Genomic DNA, 22496 nt, shown 5'->3' with positions numbered 1-22496 from the left:
CTTGCTTCCTAATTTGGGAAGGCCTGCCCGTGCCAGCCCAGCAGAGAGAAACCACAGTAGGGAAAGCCATGGGTAAGTCTCTGCTCAGTGCGGCAGATCTTTAGCAAGCAGCTCTTTTCCAAGACGCCATTTTATCCAATCTGAATTGCAGCCAAGAGCTTAGGGACGCCGAGCTACCACTCACACGCTGGAATGTTATGTCACAAACGGACTGGCGAGAAGCAGCCACTATTTGTTCCGTGTTTGTTCCGTTTCTCCTGCTCTACGAGGGGCTGACGGGTGAGGAAATACCTGCAGACGGTGCCGCCCAACCCTCCTAGGAGACGCCACCTCGCGTGCACAGCTGCCTCTACGCCTGCATCTAGGCTCGCCTGGCCTCTCGCTACAACATGTCGGCTGGGTACAGCGAGAGCCGCCTCCTGTAGAGCTGCCAGGGAGCTGCCAGGAAGCTCCCGGGGCCAGCCTGCGTCCGGGCCACCCGCGGGCGCCCGCGGCCGCAAGCCGGGCAGGGCTGGGCAATGCCCTTTCTACTCCAGGAGGCACCCGAATCATCCCCTTCAACTAGGGGTGGAGGCATGGACGGATGGGATTTTACAGCTTTGATTATCTAATTGCAGCTGACACTAAACCGATCTTCCTTCCTCTTTAAATTCTTTCGATTGTCACAAACATTTTCACTTCAGGACCCAGTTACAATTAGCATCACAGCCACTTTTCTTCTGTGTTTTTGAAAGTCAGCCAAAAGAATAACGGCATTTTGCCTATTGGCTGCAGGCGAATAAACTGCGGCTCTCTCATCCTGCCTTTGTTTTCCGCTCCTTCTTTCTCCCTTTTTCTAAACAACTCCTAAACATTTGGCATGCCAACACTAGCTGTAATATTCTAAATGAGCCCCATATGTAAACTGGCAAGTGTCCAGCTTCTTAATTACTTTCCTGCCTCTATCTAAAAAAGATCTAAGTAGCAAACACTGCCGTATATTAATCAAAGCCTCTGTTTATAAATGTACAAAGCAGCCACCAAAACAATACATTGTTCTGCCTTTGGCACAAGAAGTTATTATTATTATTATTTTTTTTTAAAGATAAAAGCTCTCAAGTGTTTCAAGCTGGAGCTATCCTGCAGACTTGCAAAACATAATCTGCACTGAACCTGACATGATCAGGTGGCATTCTTTGGAATCTCTGGAAATCACTGTACGTACTAATACTCATCTTCCCAGTTAAGATCTGTTGCTATTTGGCTAAATATACTCCCATCCAAATCAATACATGAATTTACAAATCTACTTTCCCCTGTATTATTTTATGAGAAGGCCAATGTTTCATTTGCTGGTAACAGTCTTTACCTAAAGAGAACCTGGAACCAGGGCTGGGAGGCACCCTGGCCTACCTGTCTTGCAGAAGCCCTTCCACCATTGGCAATAACTGACTATCTCTCCTTGGCTACTGCCAGTGAAGGGGGAAGGAATAAAAGTTCTTCCAGAAATCTGAAAACCCTGCCTACCACCCTACATTTCCGCCACTCTTGTTCCACCTCTGTCCTCTGGGGCTGCCTGGGGGCAGCGGGCTCTCAGGACAGCCCTTTGACAGCTGAAATGCCCACAGGCCCTCCTCCTCTCGGGCTTGTTGTAGGCTCCCCTCTGTTGTTCTCCCAGTCCTTAGGGGGCATTTCTAGGCCTTTATTGCCCTGTCTGCTCTGGATGCCCTTGTGTGCAAGCCTGTGTTTCCCACGAGGGATGGCAGCCACAGGATGCTGCCTGAGAACAGTCACAGCATTAACCACTGGCAGGAGGGTCAGCTGGACGCTGGAAAGCTCCATTTAGAATTGTCAGCCCATTACAAAATTGGTTTCACTTGACTGAATTTCACTTCAACATCAGCATTATCGAATATTAAAAGCATCTAGGACTTATTTTTGCATGCAAGTATTAGAAGTCTTGGTTACCTTCTAAAATGGGATACTTGTTGACATCAATAACGCTACAAAACCAATGAAGCTTCTGCCCAATGCCCGGGCCAACGTGGGTGACGGCAAGAAGGTGAGACCAAGAACAGAGGGGATGGCTGACCTGGTAAGAGGTAGGGAGTGGCGGGGGGGGGGGGGCAAGATTTGAAATTGCTGTTCTGTGGGGACCTGCAGCCTAGCAAAAGTTCAACTGGTTCTCAAACACAGGCTGCTCTTTATCATCACAGGATAAAGTGAGATTGCTGGTCACTGGAAGACTAATGCTATATACACCTGTGCCTGTTCCGTAACGAATACAGTCAACTCTGTTTTTGTCCCTACTGCCTCTCGACACGTTCCAACTTGCCTGTTATTAATTCATGCCACTGGGCAGAGGACAAATGCAGAGCATTCAGTTGTCAGTAAAGAGCTGTGCTCTAGGTGTCTGCAGGATGTATTCCTGTATCTGAACAGCTACGTCATATTACCCAACATTTTGATAAATCCTGCCACATGCCTCCTTACATTCTGACCAACAGCACACCAGCGTCGCCTTTTCCCACACTCTCGCTGGTCGCCTGTGGTGATTACAGGGTCTTGAGAAGATTAAATGAGTTAATATGTGTAAAGCAATTGGATCTTGCAAATGATAAGCACTCAATCCATAGTACTGTGTTATTATAATAGAGGAATATTAACAAGATTTACAGTTTTGACAATTTGGTAAGTGAAAAGTGATCTATCAATGCTGTTTCCATTTATCTTTTCCCTGATTACAAGGAAATACTTTTTTTTTTTTTTTTGACACGGAGTCTCGCTCTGTCGCCCAGGCTGGAGTGCAGTGGCACCATCTCAGCTCACTGCAAGCTCCGCCTCCCAGGTTCACGCCATTCTCCTGCCTCAGCCTCCCGAGTAGCTGGGACTACAGGCGCCCGCCACCACGCCCGGCTAATTTTTTGTATTTTTTTTTTTTAGTAGAGACGGGGTTTCACCATGTTAGCCAGGATGGTCTCAATCTCCTGAACTCATGATCCACCTGCCTCGGCCTCCCAAAGTGCTGGGATTACAGGCGTGAGCCACTGCACCCAGCCACAAGGGAATACTTTCAACATACTTAGGACCCATTTGTGGTAGTTCTATGATCTTCCCGTTCACATTCTTTGCCCATTCTTCTATGGGACTGTTTTTCTTTTGATTTGTAGGAACACTTGGTATTTTTGAGATATTTATCTTTTGCTATTTACACTGTAAACATGTCCTCTCAGATTTTATTCATATTCATGTACAAAACTTTAAATTTTTATACACTCAAACTTGTCAGTCTTTCTTTTCATGGCTTATGATTAAAATTTTATCCCAAGATTTAGAAAATACTCTCTTACGTCATCTTTCTGTAGTTCTTATATTTGTCTTGCATATGGCTTTCTAGCACTCAATATTGATCTGAACCACTATTTTCTCAGTGATCTGCAACTCTCCGTGTATACATCTGTTTTTCCCCCTGCTCTCTTTATATCATAGTTCCTGGATCTGTGTTTACTCCTGCCCTAGAAACACGCTGTTAAAATTACTAGAGGATCACAGCTCAAAGTGATAGCTCATTATGCTTTTTCAGTCTCTTGGCTCTTCTATTCACGTACATTCGCTCTTCTAGATGAAGTTTGGAATTAGTCTATCAAGTTCCAAAAGCAACTTGGAGGAAGAGCTTTAAATCTGAATTTAATTTGGCTCTATTACCAAAAGAAGCTTTTATGCTGGTTTATTACTATTACTTAGTAATACCAACAGCCAACTTCTGTAGCCTTACATCTTCCCACTGCCCCCTGCCACAATGAGCCTGCAGCGGTTACTGAGAGGCTTTACAACTGCAGGTCTGCGCTTTTCATGCATGCAGGTCACTCCATCTGTGACGCCCTTTCACCTTCTTTGCCCAGCACAGCTAACTTGAAACTCAGCTCATATCACTTCCACCAGAAAGGCTTCCTTGCAGTCCCCTATCCGTAGTCTGGGTTAGTTGTCCTTCCCATGTGGCACTCTATGCTTATCTCTGTTACAATACCTTGAAGTGGCTGACTTACTTATTGGTTATTCCAAAACACTTCACTCATGAATTGTCCATCCCCAGTGCAGGGTATGTGATGTTTGGCAGGCATTCAACAAATGTTCTGCTCAATGAACAAATTAAGACACACATGACAAAACCACCGTTCTGAAAGGCTAGCATCCTCCTCCCTTCTCAGAGCTGTGCAAGCCGAGTGTGGCACTGCTGCCTGAACATTCTCATATAGGAAGAAAAGGAAAAAGAGTGAAAAAGTGTGAAGCCAGTACACTAGTTTGTCTAAGAAATGGCAAAATGTGTGGTTGCAATTTTCTATAGAAACAAGCTTGCAGATTAATGTAAATCAAAAGGTGAATTATGACAAAATGTTTTAAGAGTCAGATTAATCTACTATTTACATCCCGTTAGGAAGCATATTCTATATAAAGAAAAAGAATAATGAAATAAATAACTGTCAGACTAAGTCTCTTTTCATTCTTTCTTTCTTTTTTTAATGGAATCTTGCTCTGTCACCCAGGCTGGAGTGCAGTGGTGTGATCTCAGCTCACTGCAACCTCTGCCTCCTGGATTCAAGTGATTCTCTTGCCTCAGCCTCCCGAGTAGCTGGGGTTACAGGCGCCTACCATCACACCCAGCTAATTTTTGTATTTTTAGTAGAGATGGGGTTTCGCTATGCTGGCCGGGCTGGTCTTAAACTCCTGACCTCAGGTGATCCACCTGCCTCGGCCTCTCAAACTGCTGGGATTACAGGTGTGAGCCAACGCGCCCGGCCTATGTAAGTCTCTTCTCTAATTTCGCCAGTTGCCTTGTACTGTAACAGTATATAAATATAAATTTTATCTATTCTTACACAGCTAAAAACGCTACAAATTCCATTTTTAACTCTTTAAAAACTTTCCCATTTCTGCTCCTCTATTGTTTAATTTTATCCGTAAATCCTCTCTGTTTACTGGAATGGACACGTACGTTTTCCATTAGCACAGTACAGGACTATAACACTTACTTCCACGGGAAAGCAGCAGGCAACTGGTCAAATACTCAGTTATGGGGAAACAAGGATGCCCACAAATCTCCACTGTGCAACTTTTTAAAACTATGACAAAGGTGACTCAAACTCCATCAATTCCTTCCACGAATACTTCACTTTCTTTAGTTTTTGCTAAGCACACTAAAACCTGGGGGGAGGGCACAAAGACTTTACATACCAATACACCTGGGAAGAACACAGAAATTCATGTGCGAAGCTGAAAGAACTCCGAGTTTCCCTTTGCTTTTCACCAGAAATGGTGTGCAGCTAAATTCCTAAGGACGCCTCCCTCAGCCGCCCCTGCCTGGTTAATTCAATCTTAGTTCTACTGACCCAGCATTTGTACTTCTTTTTAATTGAACCTTACAAGTTAGAGAAATGTAATCATGAATAAAACTCTATTTTTTTGTTTTAATGTAGAAGTGACCGTAGGAGTCACTTCCACATTAGAGTGACAGATTAAAGTACAATGAAAATCTATGTATTACTTTTAAGAAAGTTGTAAGAGCTTTTATTTCAAACTGTATCTAAAAATACTTTCACTGCAACCAGAAATCTGGTTACTCCTCAGGAATACACCAATAGAATTTCACCTGGATGTGAATTCATTAAACAACTATAATATGAAAAAGAGAACTCTAGGAAGGACAAGTGAAACTTCAAAATATACACAAATCACAGAGTGATGAGAAAGCTTTACTGCACTGTTTTAGAATTTAGTCAGTCAAAAATTTTGAGTATTTTTTTGAAACAGGTCTTGCTGTGTTGTCCATGCTGGTCTTGAATTCCTGGGCTCAAGCGATCCTTCTCCCTCAGCCTGTCAGGTAGCTGGGATTTGTGAACACTCTGCTTCACAATGGTGTTTCAAAGATGGGTACGTATTTGTTGTATATTTCAAAGTCTCACCAGTCTCACACTAACAACTATCACCTGCATTACTCAACACCTACTATAAGCAAGACCCTGTGCTGCATATGAAATAAATAGCTCATCTTCAAAATTAGGAATCTCTTCATTTCAAAGATGAGTCAAAAGTGCAGGGAGTGAAGGTGATTTGGTCAAGGTCACACAGGAGGTGGTGGGTCTGGAAAGTGGATTGGGCCTGTCTCTTGACCACTTTGCCATACTGCCTCCATGCTTGCTGATGCTCACCTACAATCCCTGTGCCAACACCGTAACAACATGGGACAGTGTTCCTGAAAGTCCTTCCACTGACAAAATCAAACAAAGTCACTGGAATAGTGTCTGAGTCAGAAATTTAAGGGAAAGGACCTTAGAGATCATGAGAGGTTCAAACCTCTCATTTTAGATGAGAAATGGAAGGACTAGTTGGTGGCATAACAAGTTCTAGTTTCCAAGTCCTCACCTATGGTTCAGAGATTTTCCCATTCTGCTTAGTCATAGAAAGCTCAGAGATGTTATTTATTTATTTTTTCCTGTTGCCCAGGCTGGAATGCAGTGACTCGATCTTGGCTCACTGCATCCTCCACCTCCCAGACTCAAGCGATTGTCCCACCTCAGCCTCTTGAGTAGCTGGGACCACAGGCACATGCCATCATGTCTGGCTAATTTTTGTACTTTTTGCAGAAAGGGGGTTTTGCTGTGTCACCCAGGCTGGCCTCGAACTCCTGAGCTCAAGCAATTCACCCGCCCAGGGCTTCAAAGTGCTGGGATTACAGGCGTCAGCCACCACACCCGACCTCAAACATTTTCTTCATAGGATATTTCCAACTTAGTTTAAAGGCAAGACTCTTATGACCTAATCAGCAAAAAATATAGGATATACAGTATACAATAAGTGCAAAGGTGTATGTTACAAAGTGGGCATATTACACCTGTGAGAACAGAATGGAGACAGAGCTGCTTGGGGAAGCCTCACGGGTGCGGGGGGACAATGAACTGGAAGTAAAGTGGGGGTTGGGGGGCGCAATTAAGCATGTGTGCATGGGAGGGACTTGACAGTGAGCATGGCACACTTGTGAGACAGTAAGAAAGCAATCCCAATCATAATAGAAAGTAGGCCTCCCCGCCCGATTCTCCTGCCTCAGCCTGCCGAGTGCCTGCGATTGCAGGCGTGCGCCGCCACGCCTGACTGGTTTTCGTATTTTTTTGGTGGAGACGGGGTTTCGATGTGTCGGCTGGGCTGGTCTCCAGCTCCTAACCGTGAGTGATCCGCCAGCCTCGGCCTCCCGAGGTGCCGGGATTGCAGACGGAGTCTCGTTAACTCAGTGCTCAATGGCGCCCAGGCTGGAGTGCAGTGGCGTGATCTCGGCTCGCTACAACCACCTCCCAGCCGCCTGCCTTGGCCTCCCTAAGTGCCGAGATTGCAGCCTCTGCCTGGCAGCCACCCCGTCTGGGAAGTGAGGAGCGTCTCCGCCTGACTGCCCATCGTCTGGGATGTGAGGAGCCCCTCTGCCTGGCTGCCCAGTCTGGAAAGTGAGGAGCGTCTCTGCCCGGCCGCCATCCCATCTAGGAAGTGAGGAGCGTCTCTGCCCGGCCGCCCATCGTCTGAGATGTGGGGAGCACCTCTGCCCTGCCGCCCCGTCCGGGATGTGAGGAGTGTCTCTGCCCGGCCGCCCTGTCTGAGAAGTGAGGAGACCCTCTGCCTGGCAACCGCCCCGTCTGAGAAGTGAGGAGCCCCTCCGCCCGGCAGCCACCCCGTCTGAGAAGTGAGGAGCGTCCTCCCTCCTCGTCTGGGAGGGAGGTGGGGGGGTCAGCCCCCCGCCCGGCCAGCCGCCCCGTCCGGGAGGTGAGGGGCACCTCTGCCCGGCCGCCCCTACCGGGAAGTGAGGAGCCCCTCTGCCCGGCCAGCCGCCTCGTCCGGGAGGGAGGTGGGGGGGTCAGCCCCCCACCTGGCCAGCCGCCCTGTCCGGGAGGCGAGGGGTGCCTCTGCCTGGCCGCCCCTACTGGGAAGTGAGGAGCCCCTCTGCCCGGCCAGCCGCCCCGTCCGGGAGGGAGGTGGGGGGGGTCAGCCCCCCGCCCGGCCAGCCGCCCTGTCCGGGAGGCGAGGGGTGCCTCTGCCTGGCCGCCCCTACTGGGAAGTGAGGAGCCCCTCTGCCCGGCCAGCCGCCCCGTCCGGGAGGGAGGTGGGGGGGTCAGCCCCCCGCCCGGCCAGCCGCCCCGTCCGGGAGGTGAGGGGCGCCTCTGCCCGGCCGCCCCTTCTGGGAAGTGAGGAGCCCCTCTGCCCGGCCAGCCGCCCCGTCCGGGAGGGAGGTGGGGGGGTCAGCCCCCCGCCCGGCCAGCCGCCCCGTCCGGGAGGGAGGTAGGGGGGGTCAGCCCCCCGCCCGGCCAGCCGCCCCGTCCGGGAGGGAGGTGGGGGGTCAGCCCCCCGCCCGGCCAGCCGCCCCGTCCGGGAGGGAGGTAGGGGGGGTCAGCCCCCCGCCCGGCCAGCCGCCCCGTCCGGGAGGGAGGTGGGGAGGTCAGCCCCCCGCCCGGCCAGCCGCCCCGTCCGGGAGGGAGGTGGGGGGGTCAGCCCCCCGCCCGGCCAGCCGCCCCGTCCGGGAGGGAGGTGGGGGGTCAGCCCCCCGCCCGGCCAGCCGCCCCGTCCGGGAGGGAGGTGGGGGGGTCAGCCCCCCGCCCGGCCAGCCGCCCCGTCCGGGAGGGAGGTGGGGGGGTCAGTCCCCCGCCCGGCCAGCCGCCCCGTCCGGGAGGGAGGTGGGGGGATCACCCCCCGCCCGGCCAGCCGCCCTGTCCGGGAGGTGAGGGGCGCCTCTGCCCGGCCGCCCCTACCGGGAAGTGAGGAGCCCCTCTGCCCGGCCAGCCGCCCCCTCCGGGAGGGAGGTGGGGGGGGTCAGCCCCCCGCCGGGCCAGCCGCCCCGTCGGGGAAGTGAGGGGCGCCTCTGCCCGGCCGCCCCTACTGGGAAGTGAGGAGCCCCTCTGCCCGGCCAGCCGCCCCGTCCGGGAGGGAGGTGGGGGGTCAGCCCCCCGCCCGGCCAGCCGCCCCGTCCGGGAGGGAGGTGGGGGGGGTCAGCCCCCCGCCCGGCCAGCCGCCCCGTCCGGGAGGTGAGGGGCGCTTCTGCCCGGCCGCCCCTACTGGGAAGTGAGGAGCTCCTCTGCCCGGCCACCACCCCATCTGGGAGGTGTACTCAACAGCTCATTGAGAACGGGCCATGAAGACAATGGCGGTTTTGTGGAATAGAAAGGGGGGAAAGGTGGGGAAAAGATTGAGAAATCGGATGGTTGCTGTGTCTGTGTAGAAAGAGGTAGACATGGGAGACTTTTCATTTTGTTCTGTACTAAGAAAAATTCTTCTGCCTTGGGATCCTGTTGATCTGTGACCTTACCCCCAACCCTGTGCTCTCTGAAACATGTGCTGTATCCACTCAGGGTTGAATGGATTAAGGGCGGTGCAAGATGTGCTTTGTTAAACAGATGCTTGAAGGCAGCATGTTCGTTAAGAGTCATCACCACTCCTTAATCTCAAGTACCCAGGGACACAAACACTGCGGAAGGCCGCAGGGTCCTCTGCCTAGGAAAACCAGAGAACTTTGTTCACTTGTTTATCTGCTGACCTTCCCTCCACTATTGTCCTGTGACCCTGCCAAATCCCCCTCTGCGAGAAACACCCAAGAATGATCAATAAAAAAGAAAAAAAAAAAAAAAGAAAGTAGGCCATGGAGGCTGGGGGGCGGTGGCTCACGCCTGGAATCACAGCACTTTGGGAGGCTGAGGCAGGCAGATCACCTGAGGTCAGGAGTTTGAGACCATCCTGACCAACATGGTGAAATGCCTTCCCTACTAAAAATACAAAATTAGTCAGGCATGGTGGTGGTCGCCTGTAATCCCAGCTACTCAGGAGGCTGAGGCAGGCAGGAGAATCACTTGAACCTGGGAGGCAGAGGTTGCAGTGAGCCAAAACTGTGCCATCGCATTTCAGCCTGGGCAACAAGAGAGAAACTCAGTCTCAAAAGAAAAGAAAAAAGTAGGCCATGGAGAGTAGGCGGGGAAAATGTTGGGGAGACTCGGCTATGAAGGGCCTTCACAGCCAGACAGAAAAACGGAGAGTTTGTGCATTAGTAACTAGGTGACCAGGGCAGGTTTGTGAGGGGACCCCTCGTCAGTGAAGGGTGGTGAGTTAGAAAGATGCATCTGGCTGTGATACCAGAGACTACTGAGGAAGAGATGAAATTGGTATAAAATGAAGATTTTTGTTTGGGAGTCAAGAATGAATTTCTTATTTTATGCTCACTACATAGATTGATCAATTTTTTGAGATGTTTTCAATCCATAAAATGATTTATGTTCTTCAATATGTGTGTGTGTTTATATGTATATTTATATATATACTCACACACCTTTTTTTTTTTTGAAATGGAGTTTCGCTCTTGTCACCCAGGCTGGAGTGCAATGGCGTGATCTCGGCTCACCGCAACCTCCACGTCCCAGGTTCAAGCGATTCTCCTGCCTCAGCCTCCCGAGTAGCTGGGATTACAGGCATGTGCCAACATGCCCAGCTAATTTTGTATTTTTAGTACAGACTGGGTTTCTCCATGTTGGTCAGGCTGGTCTCGAACTCTCGACCTCAGGTGATCCGCCTGCCTTGGCTTCCCAAAGTGCTGGGATTACAGGCGTGAGCCACTGTGCCCAGCCTACAATATATATTTTAGAAGGACTATGAACTAGGAGTATTTTCTTAGATAATGTTATATTTACAGAGATAAATATTTAATGAAGGAATATCATAGCAAGATTTTATTGACTTAATGGCTTATTTTCTACTTATCTAAGAAGATACCAGTAACATTCTGCACCAGCAGCATTTGATGAGAAAACTGATGCAATACTGTCAACCAATCACATCACAACCAGATACAACCAGAACAGGCAGGGCTGTTACATTTCTTATTCAGTTTTTCAAAATCAGACCCTTAAATTAAAACACCAAGCTATTTAGGTCTAACTATAGAATTCTTGTCTCTGTTAAGATTTTCCCAAGGACCATATTGGGAAAGTAGCATGTTTGATTGTAAACTGCTGGCAACTAAATAGATGAGACTATATTCTTGGTCAGTGAATATATTTTATCTTTTCTGCCTTGCTTTTTGGTGACAATCATTGACCTACATCCCCTCTACCAAGTGGTTAGCAGACGAAAGCCAAGACTATTTGAAGAGACTTGGTAAAGTTGTCTAAAAATATTAGTTCTGACTATACTACAAAGTCACAGTTTTGAAAAACATTGCTATAAATACTTCTAGGTCATGCTAGAATTATTACCCATATTAAAAAGCAGCACATGAAAGAAAACAAGAATATGACTTGTGCCATGTTTCTTTTAAATTCCAATCTAAGAAGCCTCCTTGCACATCTAATTACAGACCTTAATTTCACAACTATGAGCAGATAAGTTTCCATTCTAGAAACAGCACCAATTATTAGTTGTTACTTGAAACCGAAAAATTGAAGAATCTAACAGAGAACATGGCAGTTGACCACAAATACTTTGTTCTCTTCCAAAAATTCCTTAAAACTACAGTACATGAATTTTTCAAAAGTACAAATCCATCAAGTCAAGGAGATTCGAAAAGAAGCTGACAGGAAATGAGAGACATCTGCATTTTGGCAGCTGGAAAGCAAATAAACAAGTGGTGATTTTTCTTAGGAGCCAAAAGAAAGCTAACAACTAGTTACAGGCAAGGAAGCAACAAGAAGCAGGGCTTAGGATGAGGAGGTATCAGATAGGCTTGGCTCAATGTGTATGACTAAGTTACAGTTAGAAACGCCTAGTGGAAGGATCTGTACCTCCCTGCAAAAAATGCTTGTGTGCACTCATAAGACAGACTAGGAAATAGAGAGAAAAGGGTTTTACTGAAAAGTTTTCACTTCTGGGTTCTAAAGTATCTGCCTTGATGGGTTCATATGGACCAATGTACAGACCTTTAGTTTCTGATGAAAAATAAGCTCAGCTGAAGTAGCTCATGCCATCTGCAAACTCATGACCAATAATGTAAATAAATAGAGGGAAAACACAATTAAATTTTAAAACCCACTTAAAATGAAATGAATTTGTCTGTCTCTGTGTATGTTGTATGGACCAAAATATGTCTATTTCTATTGCTCAGCAGCAAAGTTGAAAATAGCAAAGTTTTCAGATCAAAACAATGTCTCATCCTATGTGGTTTTTACCTGGTTGGAGCTTACTGGGATGATGCTGTGTTCCGGCTCCAGGTAGGGGAGGTGGGCTTACCCCTGCAGGCCCAGCACCCTGGGTTGGGCTCACACTGGTTAGAGTCCCCGTAGGCAATGGCTGGCCTCTCTTTAATAGCTGCTTCTGTTCTTGCTGGCGGAAGCGTGGAGGCACCTCACGAGGCAGGTAACGGGATGCAGCTGGCTGCTGGCCACTGGCAGATGCACGTTTGCCATTGTTGCTGCTTGAGATAGTGCTGGTGGAAGTACTGGTACTGGTACCGGCAGGTTGGGGCTGGCTTGAACAGGTCTTAGTAGGTTCTGGCACTAAAATGAATGAAAGGCAAAAGAACCCAAAACTTTAGCTAGACCCCTTTAAAACCCAACCCAAACCAAGGAAACCATAACCAAAAACTGAGAAAAAATGACAATGTAGTGCTTTGGAAACAGAACTGGACTAAAGTCTAGAGTTCCAAGTTTGAGACCTAGTTTTGCTACACACAAACTAATCTTGAGAGTCTGAGGCAGCTATTCCTGGGCCTTGGTTTCCTCATCTGTAAAATCAAGGTGATACATTAAGACTGGAGCAGCAGTTCTCACCCTTGGTTTGCATCACAATCACCTAGAGGGCTTATCAGAGCCCAGACACCTGGTGCCAACCTCCAGACTTTCTGATTCAGTGTCAAAAAGCAAGGAGAAACTGGGAATATGCATTTCTTTCTTTCTTTCTTTTTTTTTTTTTTTAAGTGTGAGACAGTGTCTCACTCTGTTACCCAGGCTGGAGGGCAGTATGGCACCATCTTAGCTCACTGCAACCTCCACCTCCCGGATTCAAGTGATCTTCCTGCCTCAGCCTCCAGAGTAGCTGGGATTACAGGCGCAGGCCACCAAGCCCAGATACTTTTTATATTTTTAGTAGAGATGGGGTTTCACCATGTTGGCCAGGCTGGTCTCGAACTCCTGACCTCAAGTGATCCGCTCGCCTCAGCCTCCTAAAGTGCTGGGATTACGGGTATGAGCCACCATGCCCGGCCGGAATTTGCATTTCTAACAATTACTGGGACAATGTTGACGCTGCTGGTTCCAGCACCTCTCTATGAGAACCACTGCTCTTGTTCAATATTTATAAAACGAAGGAATCTTTAGGTGTCCATGAATTTATATGTATTTTTGTTTTAATTCTGATGATAATGTATAAAACATATATTGGTGCATTCTGGGTTATCTGAATAATTAAAGCTAAATAATGACGTTTGAGTCGACAACTGACTCATATATGACAGTGATTCCGTAAGATTATAATGGAATTGAAAAATTCCTATCGTCTGGTGACACAGCCGTTGCAATGTCACAACACATTACTCACGTGTTTGTGGTGATGCTGGTGGTAACAAACCTACCATCCTGCCAGTCACATAAAAAGTCTAGGGAGGCCATGGTGGGCGGATCACCTGAGGTCAAGAGTTCGAGACCAGCCTGGCCAAAATGGTGAAACCCTGTCTCTACTACACACACACACACAAGCCAGGTGTGGTGGCAGGTACGGGTAATCCCAGCTATTCAGGAGGCTGAGGCAGGAGAATTGCTTGAACCCGGGAGGTGGAGGTTGCAGTGAGCCGAGACTGTGCCACTGCACTCCAGGCTGGGTGACAGAGCGAGACTCCGTCTCAAAAAAAAAAAAAAAAAAAAGTCTAGCACATACATTATGTACAGTAATAATTATGTACAGTAGTACATAATGGTTCATAATAACTATATTACTGGTTTATGTATTTACTATGCTTTTTATCATTATTTTAGAGTGTATTGCTTCTACATAAAAAAAAGCCAAAAACAACAGTTAACTGTAAAACAGCCTAAGGCAGGTCCTTCAGGAGATATCCAGAAGTCATTGTTATCACAGGAGATGAAACCTCCACGCATGTTATCTTCCAGTGGGACAAGATGTGGAGGTGGAAGATAGTGATACTGATGATCCTGACCTCATGCAGGCCTTGGCTTGTGTGTGTGTGTGTGTCTAGGTTTTTAATAAGTTTAAAAGTTAAAAAAAAATTAAACACAGAAAAGAGCTTACAGAATAAGGATATAAAGAAAGAAAAATATTTTTTGTACAGCTGTGCAATGTGTCTTTTAAGCTAAGTGTTACTATGAAAGAGTGAAAACTCTTAAAAAAATTAAAAAGCTTTATTACTGAAAAACAAATTTTTTAAGTAAGTTTAGTGTGGCCTAAGTGTATAGTCATGTCCTAGGCCTTCACATTCACTCACCGCTCACTGACTCCTCAGAGCAACTTCCAGTCCTGCAAGCTCCATTCATAGTTAAGTGCCCTATACAGGTGTACCTTTTAAAAATTCTTTATAGCATATTTTTCTTGTCCCTTTCCTATGTTTAGATAACATAAATACTTACCATTGTGTTGCAACTGCCTACAGTATTCAGTATAGTAACATGCTGTAGAGGCTTGCAGCCTAGGAGCAAAAGGTTCTATCACATGGCGTAGGTGAGTAGCAACCTGTACCATCTGGGTTTGCACAATGACAAAACAGCCTAACGGTGCATTTTTCAGAACGTATCTCTCTGTCAAGCAAGGTATGATCGTACTACTGAATTTTAGTGTCAGCAACTGTGGTTTGGCATCTGTAGCACTGCCACACTCTGCCAGATTTACTGGGAAAGAATGCAGTTGGGCCTACTGTGCGAATAATGAATTTGCATTGTGAAGGTCTAAAATCATATTAGAGTAAGTTGCATAAACAAAGGTCTCATAGTAATTTAAATTTTAAAAAAGGAGCAGAAGAGTTGGGTGATAACCTAATAATAGGGTTTACTAATTAGCATGCCGAATGCAAACAGTGATTCGAGTAGTAATTCTGCACGCCGACATGTAAAGTGCAAGAGTCGGCGCCTCAATAGTCAGTCCCACCTCATCCTGTACACAAAACATCATTATCCAGGACATTACATCTATTTTGTTATTTGAAAACATTTTTGGTTTTCTACTCAATTTGTAAACATCACTGGTTTGATAGCTGAGAAACAGCTATGTACAAAATGAGTTTATACGTAGTTCTGTACATACCTTTTATGTAGAAGAAACATTAAAAAATATTTTAAGTCAACATTGGGGGGTGGTTCATGATACGGTACTGTTTCCCTTTACATTGTCAGCTCCAGTCTACCTGCAGTTTTTGTCTCTCAACATGGACTTGGCCATCTACCATGTGAACGCTACATTGTTCACACTGCCAGTATCCTCCAGGTCTTTGCCTCACTGTCTATCTGTCACTAGTGCCTGGCAAGTCCTTAGTCCTGGATGAACCCACTGTCTACTCTCCCTACTTCCTGACTCAGGTTGCTAAGTATCTCTCAAGAAAATCATGTGACATGCAGTTTGGTACCGCTACGAATGCATGGTCCTGGCCTCAGAACGCCCTCACTGCTTCCTGTCAATCCTGCAACTTCCTGGGTCTGCCTTGTTCCAGTGGTGTCAACAATTCATTTAGAGATCTTCCACTCCTGAGCTCCTAATGCCTTTACCTCCTTGTTCCCACTTCTTCCCATCCCCAGAAAATGAACTTGACTACTCTGCAGAAGAAATAAAAGCCATCAAGTAAAAACTCCAAGTTTCAGCGGGGGGCGATGGCTCACGCCTGTAATCCCAGCACTTTGGGAGGCCGAGGCGGGCAGATCACAAGGTCAGATCGAGACCATCCTGACTAACACACTGAAACCCCGTCTCTACTAAAAATACAAAAAAAAATTAGCCGGGCACGGTGGCGGGCGCCTGCAGTCCCAGCTACTCGGGAGGCTGAGGCAGGAGAATGGCGTGAACCCGGGAGGTGGAGCTTGCAGTGAGCCGAGATCGCGCCACTGCACTCCAGCCTGGGCGAGACTCCATCTCAAAAAAAACAAAAAAAAACAAAAAAAACCTCCAAGTTTCTGTCACTACAGATATATGAGTGTCACCCTGTTCTTTGTCCCACATCTGTTATTCCTATCTAAGGCTAATACTGTGTTCCATCAACTCAAAGACGCACATCCCTTCACAGGTTACCATCACTTACATTGGGATGTGTCTTATGATGACATGTCAGTGCACAGGCAGCATATTTTCCTTTCTTAATGGTATGTGCAATACCGATATGTCTCACAATCAATGGGGTCAGAGAGGCAATGCAAGGGGGCACCCTCCAAACCTCTGGATCCTATCTTAGGGACTTTGCGTGTCCTGGGTCTTCAACTCACAACTCTCTCCAAAGTAGACATGAAGGCCCAAAACATAAGATTGGGTCTTGGATCAGTTCCTTGCTTTACAAGTATTTCTCTGTTTTTTTTCTAGCCAGAGTTTCAATATGATGGAACTGAATATAAAAAAGAAGAGGGTTGCGGTGTTTGTGTGCAGAGTGAAAGAAATTGCATTTCCAACCTCTAACGGGCCCAGGGACTGTCTGGCTACTGTAATTAGCTCCTTCTCATCATCACTTGAACATGTTCAAATATTTAATCTCTTCACAAATGGCAACAATCACCTCTCCTGGACTCCACATTCTCCTCCAGCTCCTCCCACTCTCTCCTCTCCTCCTGCCAAACCTTCATGGAAACTGAGTACCCAAGGCCATAATTTCTTTCTTGCTGCTACAATCCAAGGCCGTGTTATCTTTTGACCCCTCAGTCTTTGGACCAAAAGACCCCTCAAGTTGTCTTTATCAGTGATGGCCACTCCTGCCTTCTTCTCTATGCTACTATTTCCCATCCCCCTTGGCAGGTTTCCTGTTCTTTTATGGCTTTGTTGTCCACTCTTTTATACTTGATACACTTCAAAATCAACACGCCCCATATACTCATCAGCTTTCTCGCCTCGCCCTTCTGAGTATTTCAATCTCTCCTACATCTAATCAATCACCAAACCTTGTCATTTCTATTAATAGCTCCTAAATGCCCTCCACCCTCAAATATCCCTCAATTTCACCCATCTATTTTCATTCCAACTGTCACCATTGGAACCTGGGCACCCTCATCTCTTAGCTGGAGTACTGTAAGAGACTCTTTCTAATCCACCATCTATACTGCAGCCAGTGTGATCCTTCTGAAGTGCAGATCTCCTCCCTGGTTTAAAACTCTGAGGTCTTGTAACGCTCTCAGAATAAAATCCAAACTCTCTGCAAGGTCCACGTGGTCCTGAGCAGTAAGACTCCCAGTTCCCCAGACTTAGCTTTGAGGTTCAGCAAGTGCTAAACTCCCCTGTGAGCTGCTTGCTTCTTCATCTAACCACCACATTTCATCAATTCTAGGGCACATTTCCAAATATTTCAACATTTCTGAAACTGGGATGCATATTATAACTGACAATGAATATATCAGTTTAACTGGCAATTTTTTTCTTAGTGGTACATAAAATAGTGCATAATGCAATTGATAATGTCAGAGTCAAAAAACATGGTAATTCCCAGCTATTCTTTAAATATCAGACTAAATGTCACCTCCTCTCCAAACCTCCTGTGACTCACCTAAGCCAGTCTAGGTGCTTCTGACTGAACATCCACAGTACCTGGTATTTGGCACAGCACTCAGCATTGTGTATGTTATTTTTTAAAACGACTGTCTTCTTCTCTAGGCTGTAAATTATGGCAGCATAGTGTTTGACAACAGTGAGCGCTAAATAAATGTTGAAGGAGTGATCGTTTTTCTCAAACATATAAAGTTTAAAAAATGCAGAGACAGCAACATCACGTAAAGAAATTAGTTGATGAAATAAAAAAATACTAAGGCTAGAGACCTCAAAAACTTGGATTCACTTCCACTAATAATATATATGATCTGGATCAAGTAATTTTCATATTCCTAGACCTCAGTTTTCTCATCTGGAAATGAAAGGTTTAGACTAGCTGACACTCTAAGGCTCCTTCTAATTCTGAAAGCCTATGGTTGAAGTGAAGCCCAGAGAACATGACATGCAGTTTTAATTCTGTGATGGCTAGTATTCCAGAGTCCACGGATTTCCTCTTCCCTATGTCCAGCCTGTCTCTGCTCCTATTTCCCTGGCCCTGATATAGACATGAAATACTTTTTTGTAATTACTTAAGATTTTAAAGTTCTTTACCTTTATACAGAATGAACATCCATTATATATTTTAAAGAAAGGTGCAGAACCTATTTGTTACAAGTTGAAGTTGATTCTTAAATATAAATATATGTATATTTTCCTGATAATGACCTTCAGCTAATTATAATAACAGAAAAGCTAATAGGTATTTACCCAAATGAGTTGAAAACTTTACGTTCATACAAAAACCTGCACACAAATGTTTACAGCAGCTTTATTCATAATTGTCAAAAACTGGAAGCAACCAAGATGTTTTTCAGTACGTGAATGGATAAACTGGTGCATTCAGACAATGGAACATTACGTGATTTAAAAAAATTAGTTATCAAGTCATGAAAACATAGAGGAACTATAAATGCATACTGTTAAGTGAAAGAAGCCAAACAGAAAAGTACAGTATGTAGAAAATCCACAGTATGTAGATACTGTATGATTCCAACTACGTGACATTTTGGAGAAGGCAAAACTACAGGGATGGTGAAAAGATCAGCGGTTGCCAGGGGAGTGGGGGATGACTATGCGGAGCACAGGGGATTTTTAGGGCAGGGAAACTGCAATGACAGATACACAATACTGTGCATGTCAAAACCCATAGATATATAACACAAAGAGTGAACCCTAATGTAAACTGTGGCATTTAGTTAATAATAATGTATTGGCCGGGCGCGGTGACTCATGCCTGTAATCCCAGCACTTTGGGAGGCTGCGGTGGGTGGATCACCTGTCAGGAGTTTGAGATCACACTGGCTAACATGGTGAAACCCCGTCTCTATTAAAAATACAAAAATTAGCTGGGCGTCATGGCGCACACCTGTAATCCCAGCTACTCGGGAGGCTGAGGCAGGAGAGTTGCTTGAACCTGGGAGGCAGAGGCTGCAGTGAGCTGAGATCGCACCATTGCACTCCAGCCTGGGCAACAGAGCAAGACTCTGTCCTAAAAAAAAAAAAAGTATCAATACTAGAACATCAGTTGTATCAAATGTTCCACACAAATATGGGAAACTAGTGGTGGTGAGGAGAGGGAATACATGGGAACTTTATACTTTCAGCTCAATTGTTTTGTAAACTTAAAACTGCTCTAAATAGGCCGGGCGCGGTGGCTCACGCCTGTAATCCCAGCACTTTGGGAGGCCAAGGTGGGCAGATCACAAGGTCAGGAGATTGAGACCATCCTGGCTAACATGGTGAAACCCCGTCTCTACTAAAATACAAAAAATTAGCTGGGCGTGGTGGCAGGTGCCTGTAGTCCCAGCTACTTGGGGGACTGAGGCAGGAGAATGGCGTGAACCTGGGAGGCGAAGCTTGCAGTGAGCCAAGATCGCGCCACTGCACTCCAGCCTGGGAGACAGAGAGAGACTCCATCTCCAAAAAAACAAACAAACAAACAAAAAAAACAAAAAAAAAACTGCTCTAAATAATACTGCCTATTAATAAAAAATGGAAATACAACCCACAACAGAGAAGAAAACTTGCTGTCTCTTTCACAATAGCAAACTTTCCAAATAAAACTGAGAGCACAATACATAGACACTTGTCTGGTAAACTTAGAACCACTCAATGTATTTTAAAATTACAATTAGCATACTAACAATTATTTTTTCACACACTTTAATGTATCTGCCTCAAAAGGTTTTTTTGTTTTTGCTTTTTTTTTGAGACGGAGTTCTTTTTGCTCTTGACGCTCACGCTGGAGTGCAATGGCACAATCTCTGCCTCCTGGGTTCAAGTGATTCTCCTGCCTCAGCCTCCCAAGTAGCTGGGATTACAGGTGCCCGCCACCATGCCTGGCTAATTTTTGTATTTTTAGTAGAGATGGGGTTTCACCATGTTGGCCAGGCTGGTCTTGAACTTCTGACCATAGGTGATCCACCCACCCTGGCCTTTCAAAGTGCTGGGATTACAGGCATGAGCCACAGTGCCCGGCCAGGCTTTTTTGTTTGTTTTTTGAGACAGGGTCTCACTTCCGTTGCCCAAGCTGAAGTGTAGTGGCATGATCACAGCTCACTGCAGCCTTGGCTTTCCGGGCTCAGGTGATCCTCCCACCTCAGCCTCCCAAGTGGCTAGGATGACAGATGTGTATCACCATGCCCAGCTAATTTTTTGTATCTTTAGTAGAGATGGGTTTTTGACATGTTTCCCAGGCTGGTCTTGAACCCCTGGACTCAAGCAGTCTATCCACCTCAGCCTTTCAAGTGCTGGGATTACAGGCATGAGCCACTGTGCCCAGCTCAAAAGTTTTATTCTAGACTCAACAAGTGCTTCTTGGGAAGCTAGGAATATTGGTTCTTTTACTACAAAATTCAAAAGCAGTAGCAGCAGAAGAGGAGGAGGAGGAGGAGCAGGAGAAGGAAGGAATAAAAAAAGAGAACTATTAGCAAGCTACAGAAATTTTTGTGATGAAAAACCCAGTTTCTCTTTTGTAAATAACTGACACTGGATGGCTAGCTACTATAAAAGTCAAAGTACAGTCATCCTTCAGTATCCAAGAGGGATTGGTTCCAGAAACCCCCTTGGATGCCAAAATCCACAGATGCTCAAGTCCCTGTTATAAAACAGGTTATTATTTGCGTATAACCTACGCATATCCTCCCGCATACTTTATGTTGTTAATTTTTAATTTTTTTTTTAGAGACGGAGTCTCACTGTGTTGCCCAGGGTGGGCTGGACTTGAATTCCTGAGCTTAAGTGTTCCTCCCACCTCAGCCTCCCAAATAGCTGGGACAATAGGTGCATACCACCATGCCCAGCTCTCCTATATATTTAAATAATCTCTAGATTGCTTATAATACCTAATGTAATTTACATGCTATATAAATAGCTGTTATACTGTATTGTTTATGGAATAATGAGAAGAAAAAAAGGTCTGTACATGTACAGTACATGCACTGCATCGGTACAGATGCAACTGTCCATTTATATTTCAAATATTTTTGATTGACAGTTAAATCCATGGATGCGGAAGCCACAGATAAGGAGTGCCAACTACACTTGTACTTCTACCTGTCATTTTGCCTTTTAAAAGACTCGAAATGAAGAAAATGCACCAGAACTCAAAACCTGATGGAAACAATTAGGCAAGGACTCAGAAGCAAAGAATTTGAGCTGACGGGAACCTTAGAAATCATCCAGTCCCACCCTCGTCTGCACAGACTCAGGCAACCGAGATGATATGGCTGAGATGACTGACCCAGCTACCACTGGGACTAGAACTCACATCTCTGACCATGCTTTTCCACCATGCTGCTGTTAATCTTTCTTAAATGACTGAAGGACAAATTCGGGGTTGTTTTTCTTCAAAACCTTCAGAGGAAAAGGAGTTCATGCTACAGAAAGGAAGAAGTAAGCAAATCATAAATGAATGTTATCAGTCCATTTTTCAATATAAACCACCAAATTCTAAGACATTTGGATATGGAATATGGTTTCCTGTGTGCTACCTGCCTGATGCATTATGTGTAGTCAATCTTATATCTAAGACAGACTCATTTTTAAAGAGTCAAAGTATTCCTAACCAGTCTTCCCTTTCCACCTTGAATAACTGTTATGTGAGTAGGGCAGGACTGGCAGGTGAACTAAGAATGCCCCTTACATTTTTAAAGGATGGGGGAAAAACTCAAAGACAAATATATGACAGAGACCATATATGGCCAGCAAAGTCTAAAATTCTGGGAATGACCTTGGTGAGAGTCTCACTGCCTCTGGGCATCTTTTTGGCCCAAAGGCTAGACCTACAGGAAAAGGGCCAGATACTAATAGAGTTCCAACTACTTGTAATATTAGACTATCAGACATAGAAACCTTCCAGAGGAAAAATCCTGGTAATATATCCCAAAGTCTTATGTAGGTATTGTTTTATTTTAATTAAAAAAATTATAAATAAATAGACCAGGCATGGTGGCTCACACCTTTAATCCCAGCACTTTGGGAGGCCGAGGCAGGCAGATCACCTGAAGTCAGGAGTTCAAGACCAGCCTGGCCAACATGGTGAAACCCCATCTCTACTAAAAATACCAAAATTAGCTGGGCATGGGGGCATACCCCTGTAATTCCAGCTACTTGGAAGGCTGAGGCAGAATAATGACTTGAGCCAGGGAGGCAGAGGTTGCAGTGAGCCGAGACTGCGCCATTGCACTCCAGCCTGGGTGACAGAGTGAGACTCCATCTCAAGAAAATAAAAATAAAAAAATAAATAACCTATTCCATGTCTCCTCTCCATAATCTTTTTTATGATTACT

General features: G+C 45.8%; 1 protein-coding gene and 1 long non-coding RNA gene across 28 annotated transcripts in view; one reads left to right on the top strand and one right to left on the bottom strand.

The window, feature by feature from the left end:
• Positions 1 to 22496, bottom strand: part of TNRC6C (trinucleotide repeat containing adaptor 6C) — a 151425-nt gene that overhangs the window by 66708 nt on the left and 62221 nt on the right. For 23 of the 27 annotated variants that reach the window (XM_054670177.2, XM_063799368.1, XM_063799367.1 and 20 more), the window contains one exon: positions 12159 to 12485. In XM_054670177.2, coding sequence (XP_054526152.1) covers positions 12159 to 12485 — 327 coding nt within the window. Of the gene's footprint in view, positions 1 to 291; positions 558 to 12158; positions 12486 to 22496 lie in introns of those variants that run through there. The other 4 variants (XM_063799372.1, XM_063799373.1, XM_063799370.1 and 1 more) reach the window with 1 other exon arrangement.
• LOC107969330 (uncharacterized) lies at positions 260 to 22426 on the top strand. Its single transcript, XR_001711111.4, has 3 exons — positions 260 to 2041; positions 5788 to 5907; positions 21203 to 22426. It is a non-coding gene; the product is annotated as an uncharacterized LOC107969330 (long non-coding RNA).

Source organism: Pan troglodytes, chromosome 19 (assembly GCF_028858775.2).
Source record: "Pan troglodytes isolate AG18354 chromosome 19, NHGRI_mPanTro3-v2.0_pri, whole genome shotgun sequence".
NCBI classification, from domain to species: Eukaryota; Metazoa; Chordata; class Mammalia; order Primates; family Hominidae; genus Pan; species Pan troglodytes.
This window is presented reverse-complemented; position numbering and strand designations above follow the sequence as displayed.